This window comes from Phycodurus eques, chromosome 21, assembly GCF_024500275.1.
Source record: "Phycodurus eques isolate BA_2022a chromosome 21, UOR_Pequ_1.1, whole genome shotgun sequence".
NCBI classification, from domain to species: domain Eukaryota; kingdom Metazoa; phylum Chordata; class Actinopteri; order Syngnathiformes; family Syngnathidae; genus Phycodurus; species Phycodurus eques.
The window spans coordinates 2332133-2345648 of NC_084545.1; the positions used below are offsets into that span (position 1 = coordinate 2332133).

At 44.2% G+C, this 13516-nt stretch overlaps 1 protein-coding gene across 1 annotated transcript; it reads left to right on the forward strand.

The window, feature by feature from the left end:
* Positions 1-874: 874 nt before the first annotated feature.
* LOC133396225 (neutral cholesterol ester hydrolase 1-like) lies at positions 875-6578 on the forward strand. The gene is made up of 5 exons (XM_061665770.1): positions 875-1082; positions 2341-2563; positions 3188-3257; positions 3710-3881; positions 3973-6578. The coding sequence occupies exons 1-5, from the start codon at positions 948-950 to the stop codon at positions 4570-4572; spliced, it is 1200 nt and encodes a 399-aa protein (XP_061521754.1). The 5' UTR covers positions 875-947; the 3' UTR covers positions 4573-6578.
* The last annotated feature ends 6938 nt before the right edge of the window (positions 6579-13516 follow it).

The following is a 13516-nucleotide window of genomic DNA, read 5'->3' on the forward strand; positions in this document are numbered from 1 at the left end:
GTCCTCCGTTGTCATGCTTTTTCTTGTCTTTCCCAGATCATTGGCCAATGTAGTGACCGGCTCTTACCTGATTGGAGGAAAAGCTCCCGAAAAAAGCAACAGAAATGGAATACGAAGCATTTTTTTCTTTTCGATAAAATATCACGTATAATTAAAAGTTGAACAACCATGTGCTGTTCATACGTAATAACTAATTTTATGTGTAAACTCTAGCGGCTAATGTTAACTGTTAATTCGACTGTTTAACGCAAAAATTAGCCATCACTTGGTGACATTCTCGCATATGATTAGAGGAAGTACTTGTCAATCATGTTATTTTTCTAATTTTGTTGTATAATCTTGTATGTCCTGTTGCTCCCAGCAAAATGCTGTCTACCGTGAAACAGTGACATAAATAAAACGTTAATAAGAAGTTATTTCTGAGCGAAAGTATCACATAATTCCTAACACAACCCTCGAATGTTTAGACGTCATTAGACTCATTACTGTTTGTTTAAATACTCCAGTCAAGCTAATCTAATTGCACTTCTTAACGGGGTCAGCAGGTGGCAGTGTTAGACCAGCTATGACAGGCGAACGTTTCATCTTCGTGTTTATGTTACGCTGACAAAATCGCGTGCACATCGTACATGCTGTTAAGTTTTACCTAATGCGATGTTTGTTTGGATTTTTAACATCATATTTCATTCAATTTATCAATCTAACGCCACCTAGGACTACATTTCCGGTTACAACGTCGTTACGCAAGGCCTACACAACTTCCGCAAACAGGTTTTCAAAATAAGATACCACTCGCTCCGTTTCATTGCTCCCGTGCGCCGCCGATGGACGCGACCACAAACTTTGCTCTTATTTTGAAATCGCTGTCATCGCCCGGCTTTTGGTGGCCGCCTGAGCCAACCTGAGACCCCGGGAGGCTCCATCCAGCCCCGGTACACAACCTCGCGATGAAGCTCCGTTTCGCCGGGGCCGTGCTGCTGTCGGCGGCCGCCTACTACGTGTACCTGCCGCTGCCCCGCGGAGTGAGCGAGCCGTGGAAGCTCATGCTGCTGGACGCCCTCTTCCGGGGAGCCATGCGTGCGGTGAGCCCTGACATGACAGCTGGTCGGGGGGGGGGGGGGGGGGGGGGGGGGGGACTTGGCTTGGCCGGGCGGTGCTGACTAATTATTATTGGACATGTGGATTAGGAGTTACTAGATACTCGTCAAACTTTTAAAAGCAAAATGAGTCATGGTCAATTTTTGGTGCTCATTTGAATATTTCAACCGACTGATTTGCCAAGTCATCCGTATCGATGAGGTTGGGGGGGGGGGGGGGGGGGTTAAATGTGTATGCAATAACAGGATAATAGTTCACTTTAATAATTTAAAAATATATCATTTTAGAATTGGTTTTACATTCAAATTTTAGTTGTTAGTTATAATAAATTTAGTTAGTTATAATAAATAAATTAGTTATCAAAAATATATATATATATATTTTTTTACTACCCCATTTTATGAGGGGAACTGTAATGTAAATGCTCTGAAAGCCCAATGTGGCCTTGCCCACACTTGATTTTAATGAATACATGTATAGCTATTATTAATAGAGAAGTACAGTTCCCATGATGCGCATAAGGTTGGTGAAGTTTAAAAAAAGCTAAATTGAAGAAAAAAAGAGAACATATCTTGATTGTTATTTCATGAACATATATGCTAATTGCTGCGTGTGACATTGCAAAGTAACAACTGCTAAGAACTGGAAAATCGTGTCAATCATCTTAAGTGGTAACGTGCTTGTTAGGCTATGAGACTATGATTGGTTTTAAAGTACAGTCCAGAAATTTTTTTTTATTTAAATTGTCATCAACAGAGAAGTAACTACATGTCCCATGACCCATCAAATTTGTTTATATTTTTTTACAAGGCTAAACCTTTGAAAATCTGAACAACTCGTAAACATATTAAGTAATTATATGTACAATTAATCAAACATATGCTGATATTTCATTAACGTACATGGTGATTGGTAAATTCAATATGACACCGTAATCACATTGCTCCCTAGTAATATTGTAATTTTGTAATATTTATATTAGTTGTTGAAATTAGGACTGCCATGAATCGATTGTATGGAGACATTTCACATAACAGTTTTGTCAAGAAAACAAATGGATTTCTCTTATTTCTGTGAAGGTCGTTGCAAGTTAATGCTTCCAGTTTGACCTTTAACCTGCATTTTGCATAAATGGAAAACCTTAGTGCGACGCACTGGACTTGTTCAGCTGGCTCCCACGCCCGATTGTTGTTTTTTCACGCTTTCCCACAATGCACCTGGTTGTGACCCCGGTGCCCGCAGGGCGACGTGGCCCAGGCGCTGGGCGCGTGCCACCAGGTGCACCTGCTCAACCGGGCGGTGTCGTGGGCGGAGGTGATCGAGGCTCGTTCCAGCGCCGCCGTCGACGTCAGCGACGGCGAGCTGGGGGGCGTGCCCGCGCGGGTCTTCCTGTCGACGGGGGCCCACGAGCCCAAAAGGGGGGTCGTCTACTTCCACGGCGGAGGCTGGGCGCTGGGCACTGCACGTGAGTACGCCACCTTCATTCGCCGCCTTTAAAATGTTTGGGTACTTGATGGATGGGACTAGTGGGTAGGATGTCTGCCTCACAATTCAGAGGTTCTACGTTCAAATGTCGGCTTTACTAAAGACTGAATATGTAGCAGAATGCCACGTGACCAGAGAGAGCCAATCACAAGGGTCGGCTTTAGAAGGAGGAAGTGAGATGGGGAAAAGAATCCAGTTTTGCGGCTATTTTTCAAATGTAACTAAAATTTTAATCATGGACATTTCCAAAAGCAACTGCAATTTAATGGCACATTTTCTACCAGTAATGTTGTTGGATTACAATTACATACATTTTTTAATGAATTACATATTATATTCAACCTCAGCTCACCCGTGACTGTAATGAGTACACAGGTTATAGAAAGTGGATGGATGGAGTTATTGTTTAAAAACAAACAAAAGTTGCCAGTCTATGTCAGGCCACTTATTATAGACAAACAAGGGACTAAATTGTCTTTGGTTTGGCGTGACGTTACCATGTTATGGCAACAGAGGTCGCTGTTGCCCCTACAAAAATGGAGCAACTGAACTGAAAGTTGCAAATGAGTGATTTTAAAATTCACCTTCTTCTCCCCCACCGCAGGGATGCGATCATATGACCTCCTGTGCCGCAAGATGGCTGGGGAGCTGGATGCCGTCGTCATTTCCGTCGAGTAAGTCCCAAAAACTTTACCCACAAAAAAGCCACCTCGAAAAAAATTAAAAAAAGTTACAACAATATGCACATAGTGAAATAATAGAAAATACATAAATTATAGTTTTCAGGAAGTTCAACAATTATATCTAAATAATTGTTTTAAAAAAAACTGCAAAAAATTAACTGCAAATGTGTTGAACTAAACAATTAAGTACAGCGTAGCTGTATCTTAAAAGATGCACTTTACTGGATTCCAAAAAGTTTAAGCCACTGTAAAGTACATCTTGAACATTTAATTTGACGATTCTTTTGCACACCAGTAGAGGGAGCCAGCATACCATACTTTGAGCTTCTCGGTTCTTGAGTAACAATATCGCGTCAAGACATCGCAGCATTCATCTAACACAGCAAAAATATGACACGACTGCTTCCTGTTCGTGTCCCGTTTTTACCACGGCGTTGCCGTAGCTACCGTCTGGCTCCGGAGGCGGTGTTCCCGGATCAGTACCACGACGCGCTGGCGGCGGCGCGGGCCTTCCTGTCCGAGGAGGTCGCAGAGCGTTACGGCCTGGACCGCGAGCGGCTGTGCGTGTCGGGAGACAGCTCGGGAGGGAACCTGGCGGCGGCCGTCGCGCAGGAGGTGACCCCGACGAAAAAAATTAACAGCCGAATAAAAGCCGTGGCGGCCGCGACTGAGGTTCTGAGTTTGAATCTCGCGTGCGTCTCCGCAGCTGGGCTCCGACGACACTGTGACGGCTCGTTTCAAGGCGCAGGCGCTGATCTATCCGGTGCTGCAGGCGCTCGACTTCCACACGCCGTCCTACCAGCAGAACCGGGCGGTGCCCATCCTCTTCCGGCCCGTCATGGTCCGGTACTGGCTGCTCTACCTCGGCGCCGACCCGTCCCTGGAGCCGACGCTGCTGGCCAACAATCACAGCGCCCCGGCCGCGCGCTCCCGGCTGGACTGGACCGCGTTGCTCCCGGCGGAGCGCAAGAAGGACTTCCGGCCGGTGGTGGCGGAAACGGGCTCGCCGGGCCTGTTGGGCCGGGTGCCAGCGCTGCTGGACGCGAGGGCGGCACCCCTCCTGGCGGAGCGAGACGTTCTGGGTAAGACGCCCGACGCGTATGTGCTGACGTGCGAGTTCGACGTGCTGCGCGATGACGGGCTGATGTACGCCCAGCGCTTGCGGGAGGCCGGCGTCCGCGTCTCCGCCGACCACTACGAGGACGGCTTCCACGGCTGCTTGTCCTTCGCGCATCTCCCCGTTCTGTCCGCCGTGGGCCGCCGCGCCCTCGACAACTACGTACGCTGGCTGGACCGGAACCTCTGAGGGGAAACACCGGATGGTGGCGCCGTAGACCTTTTCACCACTACGTCACGCGTACTTCGCGCTGGCACAAGCCTGAGCAAACCCTTCTGTGTTGTTCGCCAGGTTTTCCACTGGAATAATTTAGATTTTTAAAAGTTTATTTCCTTTTTTTTTTTAGGAAATTGAAAGAAAAAATCTGTTGGGGTCTATCTGGCGACGCAATCCCAACCAGGCACGTGCACACACACTTTTTGGGGCAGGTCCTCAAGACTAAAAAGGGCACCCATTGCCAAAATTATTCATACAAAAACAGTATGGTGTACAGGTGCATCTCAATACATTAGAATACTTCAGGAGGGTTCATTTCTTTCAGCAGTGTAATTCCAAAAGTGAAACTGATTCATTCAACACAAGAAAACAATTTTCAGGACTTTTCTAACCTCATTTGGTTGCTTGAGCACCTCCTAGTGGCTCCGTGCACGTGCCTGCCAAACCCAACACGGTTTTGTTCGGATTTCACTTCAGGCGAGTGATTGCCACTCACGTTCCGCCACCCTGTGAAGTGCCCTGGCGTCCATTTTGAAAAGGTCTAGAGCGCAGATGTGGCCCACCTGCTCGGCCGAAACATTCTTTGGGCTTCGAGACAAGGGATGAAGAAAGGTGCTAAAAAACAGAAGAGAAGCGATTAAAACTTAAAAAAAAAAAACAGGAAGCCAAAGAAGATGATTGACACTTTCAATGGTTTGATTGGATCACTGGTAACTTCCTGCTTTTCAATCCCGCTTTTGGCCAAGTTGGCCTTTTAATAGGAAAAGTTCAGATCTAAACAATGAGTCAAGGAAGTGGGCTCGCACACACATGCACAGTACACACGTGCACAAAGGCCCACACACGCATACAAACATATTTGCACACGCACGCACATCAAAAGGCCCAAACACACACACAGATGCACATGTAAAAGTTTGTAATGTGCGCGTTAAAGGTGTGTCACGTGTGTGCGCACACTCTCTGGCTTGTGCAATATGAACATGCGCACTTGAACATACGTGGCACGTGTCACAGGCTTGAATGATGATGTCACCACCAGGTGATTTTATTACATCATCAGTGGGCGCCGATGTCTCCGAAATGTGAATATTTTAGTTTTTCCGCTACTTTGGATTTGCGCGTAAAGTTTCGAGGAAAGCCCCGAAGTCACACTTACAGGCCACAATATTAGGGACACTTGCATGGGCCATGTTGTTGTTTTTGGTACTTTTGGTTTGTCCCGTGGGGGAGGTCACCACAGGGAGTCTTTCATCATCATCATCATCATCATCATAATGATAATAGCATAGCTGTGGTGTGGGTTTCACATATTTGCAGTTTTTTTTTTGGGGGGGGGGGGCTTTCCTTCGTTATTTGCTGAAAAATTCTCCATTTTGCTGTTTTTGCACCAAAGCCCTGTCTAACGCGCGTTTTGCTAACCACTAGCTTCACCGTCCTACCCGCTCATGTCGATGATTTAATGTCACGCAATTCTTTTCATGCATCCGTTTGTTTTGATGTTAGTTTTAAAAATGTGGATTCAATTTATCAGGGATTTCTCTGAGTACGATCGCAATTGATTGTTGAAGGTGAGCTTACTCGTTTATTTTGTGTGTGTGTTTAGCACGTGGAAGTCGTGACGTGAGCATGTTGGCACTTGTGTGTGTTTGCGTTAACTACTGTCCTTGCGGCTTCGAAGGTCAGCGAGAGTCAAAGCGGCGCCGCCGCAGCTGCTAGCGATCCCGTCGCATCACATCGAAAGCCGAGTGCGGCTTTCTGATGTGCGGATGCTTTATGGAGTGGCCAGAGCGCTCCCATGTGCCGCCGCCTGCCACATGTGCGTGCGGGCCAAAAACCAGGACAACAAGACGACAACTCGGCTTTGATGTGTCACATTTCTTTACGTTCAAACTTGACGCCGCTGACTTTTGCTTTTGTACTCACAGACGCGGTCGATGTGGCATTTGTGTTCCGTGATAAACAAAATATGACCGGTATTTCATGTCGTTGCTGTTTATTGAAAGGGCAAAATAATGGGGGGGGCGGGGGGGGGTAGTTTAACCAAGCAACAACATTTACTGCTATACAATTGCCTAACGACATTTGTCAAAAAAGCAAAAAAGCATTTCTTGGAACAAATACATTTTCATTGAAAATTAAAATGTATTTGTTAAAAGTCACAACTTTTCTGGAAAAAAATAATGATTTTCTGGGGGAGAAAAAAATGCTAACTTCTCAAAAAAAATCGAACTTTTATGTTTGAAGCAGAAAGTTCTTAAATTCTTGAAAACATGAAACAATCTTGAGAAAAAAATAGATTTTCCTTTTTTCTTGGAGAAAAAAATATTTGTGAAAAGCACAACCTGGAAAATAAGTTATTTTAAAATGTCTTGGAGGGGTGGGGGGGAATTTGTGGGAAAAATCTAGATTTTATTTGAAGGAAAATGCAAACTTGAAAAAATGTAATTTGTGAAAAGCACAAAAAAGTTAAAATATTTGTTGAAAATAATTGAACAGTTGTTGAAAGCTGTGGCTGTACCGGTCGATGTCCGTTGCTACCCTCGCCGCAGGTCGTGACCCGAAGAACAAGATGGCGGACGCGAGCGGTCGAAATGCGTTTCCTCCGCTGGGCGTCCAGGGTCTCCCTTCGAGATTGGGTGACGAGCTCGGTCATCCGGAAAAGCGGCTCAGAGTCGAGCCGCCGCTCCTCCGCGTCGAGCCAGGCGAGGCGGCTCGGGCATCTAATTACGACACCTCCCTGGCGAGGCGTTGCGGGCACGACCCATCGGGATGCGCCGGAGAGATCCTGCCCTCCGGGGAAAAGACCCGGTGTTCCCCGGTAGAGGACGACAAAGTGGCTGGGGAGACCGCGAGCTGCGGCCCCCGCGACCCGACCTCGGATAAACTGAGAAAAATGGATGGATAGAAGACTTTTTTCAAAAAAGTAGTTTTCAAAAAGCCCAACTTTACTAAGATTACAACTTATTTTGGTACGATGACTTGATCCCTTGAACGATTCTTTTCTATTGGTTGCGGCCCTAATCCCGCTCGATTCTTTTGATGGCTCGTTCTTCATTCTTGTTTTGGCGTGTTTGCTATCCGCCGAGTGTGGCGCTCCCGAAGGCAACCGAGCTCGCAGGCACCGGAGACGCTCACCTGTCGAGTCACCCGACCTGACGGACGGATCCGGTCCCGCCCTCCCCCTCGGGCCCTCGCGGTCTCGTCGTCCGAGCGCATCGGGGGACTTTTTCCGGCATGCTCTCTAACAGCGTCGGCATGTGTGCGACACATGTTGTGCGAAGATGACGCTGCAGTGTTCTGGAGGATTATTGATTTGTTTTCAGCTAGAAGGTTGTTTCCTGTACTGCGGTTTGGTCGCTAACCGCGGCGGCAGAGGCCGGAGGGATGGCGACACGAGCGCTTGTAAAAGACACGTCATGCTGTCATTAAGTGCACAAAGCACTTGTGCGCACTCAGTAACGCTTTAGTGACTTCTTATTTGACTTTTGTTTTCGCGTGACCACCCCCCCACCTAAAAAAAAACCCAACTCTTTTTCCAAAAAAAAATGCTGTTTTCCTCAAAAGAATTATTTATCTTGAAAAAAATCTCTGTTTTCTTAAAAACCTTGAAAAACAAAAATAAGTTTTAAAAACGTATTACTTCCACATGTGTGGTATCTACTCCAGCATGACTTTGCGCCAGTGAACAAAGCAAGGTCCATTAAAACACGGTTGGGTAAATTTGGTTTAGAATGTTTTGTTTTGGGCGGCACGGTGGCCGACTGGTTAGACCGTCAGCCTCACAGTTCTGAGGTCTGGGGTTCATCCGCCTGTGTGGAGTTTGCATGTTCTCCCCGTTCCTGCGTGGGTTTTCTCCGGGCACTCCGGTTTCCTCCCACATCCCAAAAACATACATGGTAGGTTAATAGACAACTCTAAATTGCCCGTAGGTGTGACTGTGAGTGCGACTGGTTGTTTGTTTGTATGTGCCCTGCGATTGGCTGGCAACCGGTTCAGGGCGTAGCCCGCCTCCTGCCCGATGACAGCTGGGGTAGGCTCTGGCATGCCCGCGACCCTAGTGAGGAGAAGCGGCTCAGGAAATGGATGGATGGATGGAGAACAACTAAAAACTTTGTTCACGTAGTGTTTTATTTATGTAAATTTTTTTTCTCAAAAAATTGTACTTTTTTTTTCTAGAAATAAAATCTGTTCTCCTAAAAGGTATTACCTTTGGGGGGGGGGGGGGGGAACTTGTTTTCTTGGAAAAAAAGAAGAAAAAATATATATAAATATGAAATATATATTTGAAATTAAATTTTTTTAAATATTGGAAAAAATATACCTTTTTCCTCATTTCTTAAAATGTTTTGTCGAAAATTTGACTTTTCAATTAAAAAACAAAGAAAAAAATGAAATGAAAAAAAGACTCCACGACTCCCCTCCCCACCAAAGAAAATCGGAAGGAAAGTCCAACTTTTGTTTAGTCAAACAAAAGAAACTTTTGTCTTTTGACAAAATTAGGGGTTGAACCGATTAATCAACAAGTTGACCTGTTGCCCCAGATCGATGTTTAAACCTTGAAGTTGACTAAACGCCAATAAAATGTCTGCGGCTTCTCGTCAACTCGCTCGTCTGCTTATGTCGTTGAACTATAACAAATTGAAAAATGAAAACGAAAGGATAAAAACTCGTCAGTCCTGGTGCCAAAGCTGGATAGCACTGTAAGCTTTGAACAATACATCTGCAGTAAAGGCACAAAGTAAAAAAAAAAAAAAACTTGGCTCACATAAGGAGATAAACGTTTATCTTATGATAAGCCAATTAAATTAAAAAAAAAAAAAAACTCTGGTTTGTCAGTAAAACATTTGAAAATTGAGCTTTGGAAAATGTTTAGCCTGGCTAAAGTCTTCTGTGTGACCTGAGAGACATTTTGTGTGTGTGTGCTTTAAAACATGATTCACTCACGTATACGTTTCGTGGACATTATGATTAACATTTGCTGGAGTTCCAGGTGGTTCATAATAGAGATGTTTTTTGTTAATATATAGGGATTTTTTTGATTTACACTTGACACTTATTGCGTGAATTATGTCCGAGTGTTGGCGTGCAAGAATGTGTGTGTGGGGGGGGGGGCTTGAATGGGGCCCCCTAGAAGGTTCCGTACGCCGGGGCCATGTGGGAGCTTGTTACGAGCCTGCAGATGACTAAAAGAGCAACAAGACATCCAGCCGCGGTTCGACTGTTCTCACTGATTGAAAACAAACATGTCTGCCACACATGTGGAGGGGGAGGATGGGGGGGGGGGCTTTATGTGTACCCCCACGCCCCTCCTCATTAATCAGATGCCCAGATGATGAAGCCGAGAAAAAAAAACACAGGCGCTGGCGGCAAGGAAAACAAGCAGCGAGAATGTGAAAGAAAAGCTGCGGCCATGAGGAATTCTCCGGGGAGAACGTTATCGCTAGCGCTGCGGCTCGCATTGTTCACTCTTCCTGACAGGCCCGGCGAGAGAGGGGGCGTGGGCACACCAACACTTAAAAAAAAAAAAAACAACTTTTTATTTAAAAAAATATGACACCAAAAATATGATTTTTTTTTCCCTCGGAAAATCAAACTTTCTTCTCTTCAAAAAATATAATCACAATCATTCCAATTTTAAAAGTATATGTATATAAAAAATACTTTTTAAAAAAAACAATCTTAAAAAGCAATTATAATTGTTTTTCTAAAATTATATTACTTCATTGTAAAAAAAAAAAAAATGACACATACATACATTTCGGCTTTATCTCCTTAACATATTGAGTTTCTTTTTCCTTTGGGTAACGATGAACTATTTCGTGTGATGATCTCAATCCTCTCTAAGGAACAACGTGTCAACAACACGTGAAGGTGTGATGTGATGTGATGACGCTTCCTTTTGACCGTCATGTCACCCCCTCACTCCACACAAAGTCAGACCATTCACGCACACACACACCGACAAGTACATTATTCATTTGGTCATTTTAACGCATCAGAAGGTTGAATTTTTCCCTTATGTTTGCCTATGAACTTTAGTCCACATTCCTCATGTGAAATTAAACAACACGCACACACATACACAAAATAAGTTGTCAATACAGATAAAAAAAAAAAAACCGAGTTGAGAAAAGCAAGTACAGGCAAGAAAAACAAAATGTTTGGAAAGTCCTCAAAACTTTGTTGTGTCGTGATTGGTCAACTGTCAGCTTTCTGGCGTGCCCACATGGCCAACCCCACTGTGTGTGTGCGCGCGCGTGCGCGTGCGAGTGAGATATTGTTATGAGGGGCGTCGACTTTGGCACGCAGGCCAAAAGGAAAAGTTATCAGATGATGCACGCCTTTCAATTCTTTGTTTTTGGAGCAAAAGCAGAACAAATTTCATCCTGTCAAAACGTCATCGCCATTAAACACTCAATGGGGCTGTTGCATACTTAACGCGCATTTATTTCTACTCGTCGACACACAAAGTCCTCTTTGTACTCAGCACCTTCTTTCAATGTTGGCCACAGAAATGTTTGATCTCCTTTGACTCATATCTTCATCAGTCACCGAAACTGAGGAGTTCACTTCAAAAGCGACAACAAAAAAACAAAACAACTCATTATGCCACCACAAAAATGTTATGCCAGTAATGTTGTATTTTTTTTTTTTTTTTGTTAGAGAAAATGGTGCCCTTTTAAGGGAAAAAGGCATCTATTTTTTTTTGCTTGGAAAAAAAAAAAACATTTAAAAAAAACTTTTTTCTTTAAATAAATATATAAATAAAACAGGCTCTTTTCTTGAATTTTGTTAACTTAAAAAGAAAATGAACTTCTTTCTCCAACAAAAAAATGTATCTAAAACATTTACCTTTTAAAAATGACAATTTATCTCTTGAAAAATACATTCATGAATTCTATTTTTTTTTAAAAACGGGAATTTTTTTTCTTTTTCTTAAAATTATGATTATTATTATTATTTTATTTCTTGACTAAATTGGCTTTTTACTTTTCAGATTTGTCTGCAAAAAATCCACCATCCCTCTCCAAAATACTACTTGGTTCTTGAAAGATTCATTCATATTCATTAATAATTACTTTAAAAATCAATATTTAGTGCAATTTATTTCTCTTATTTTCTTAAAATAATAATGTATTCAAAAAGTAAGACTTTTTCAGATTTGTTCACACCCAAAAATAAAATTTGTGTTTAATATTCTTGTAACATAGAAAATAAAAATCGGAAAATTCTTACTAAAAAAATGAGAATGATTTTTTTCAAGAGTTGGTTTTGGAATAAAAAGATGATTCTCACGTTTACGTCATTTTTCATAAAATAAAAATAAAACCATTATTCTTGCATAATTGCTTTTGCTAACGTTAAAGTATCTCGATAGACGGAAAGCAGCTCTTAAGGACAACACGAGAAGATGATGAAGATGACGATGATGTGTTCTGGCACAATTTGAAGCCAAAAACAAGCTAATCAGCGCAGAAATGTGATCTGCGCTCCACAAATCAAGAGCAACGCGGATGAATTGCGCGCGTGTGTGCGTGGCCGAGATGAACTCCAAACGAAGCCTCGATGAAATCGCAAGGCACCATTACGATGTCAGCGGAATCTTTTCCCGACCTCGAAACGTCAAGTCATAACATAACGTAGCCGACTGGTCTCAACAACTTCACTGGATTATTCATAATAACGTGTGTGTATGAAATTGGTTGGCGAGCACGCAGTTGTTAGCATGACTTTTTTTTTTTTAAACGACTTAAAAACTAGGGAGGGGGGGGAAAAAAAGGACACTGAAGTCAGTGGAGACTTCTTTTGTTGGTGAGTCAGCAGTGAGCGAGAGGATGCCGTCATGAACTGGCCTGACCTGTGCGCGCGCGCGCACACACACACACACACACACACTTGCCCCCAGCAGGCCTGTTAGCGTCGGCGTGTAACTAAAGCGTGGAGCGTCTCCCGCGGGTGCACAGTGCAGATTGAGGCCAGATGTCGGTGTGGGTCACGTGGCCGCCGTCCAATTATAGGCCGGGACGTTCCCGGCGGGCAACAGGACGGCGCCGGGGGTCGGCGGCTAGCTTGCGGCGCTGACGCGGCCTCCGTCGAGTTGCGAAGTTGACAGTCGACGCGCACAGTTGAAATGAGTTACACCGGGAGAAATGTGTAAATGTTTGACTTGCATTGTCTTCCTGCGTCTCTCGAGTGAGACTTTGTCCCCGAAGGCCACACAGGAAGTCCATCCGCCGCGCGGACGACGATAGAGAAGGAGACTCGGCGTTGAAGCTAGCTAGCACATTAGCCGAGTGTTTCTTTGTGTGCGCGTGCACGCGTTTGCGGGGTTAACGGCATATCTCCAACGTGTCGGCGCAGCGGGGCAATAATGAAAGCAACGTGATAACAGCAGGCAGTGAACACAACACATGTAGTTTTGGCTTGACTGTTTTTCGTCTTTTGTTTTATTTTCTCCCTCTGACCGCCATACCATGTTTTATGCAGCTGTCGAACATCCAAACGGCTCAAATGAAGCAGCTTTTTTTAAGCATGTTAGCTTGCCAAAGCGACGCGTTCGTATCCGTTGGCTTTCCCTCGTTCACACATTAGCAGCCTGACACGCCATATGGACTCTTTGGTCGTCTTTTTTTTTCCCACAGTTCATCATTTTTTTTTCTTGGCAATTTCCAGCTTGGCGGATCCGTGGCGGTTTCCGTTGGCCTAAAAGAGCTCAGGTCAAAGTGGATCAGTAACAAGGTGAAACACGAATCCGCAACAAACCACATGGTGTCATACATCAAATTGAAGGGCACAATGAAGGCTTTATAGTTTGGCAGTTGAGATGACGTAACGACCTACAAAGTGTTTTAATGCTGCAAAATGTCACCTATCGGAATGGCTCATGGCGTCTGTGCTATGATATAGTGTCATA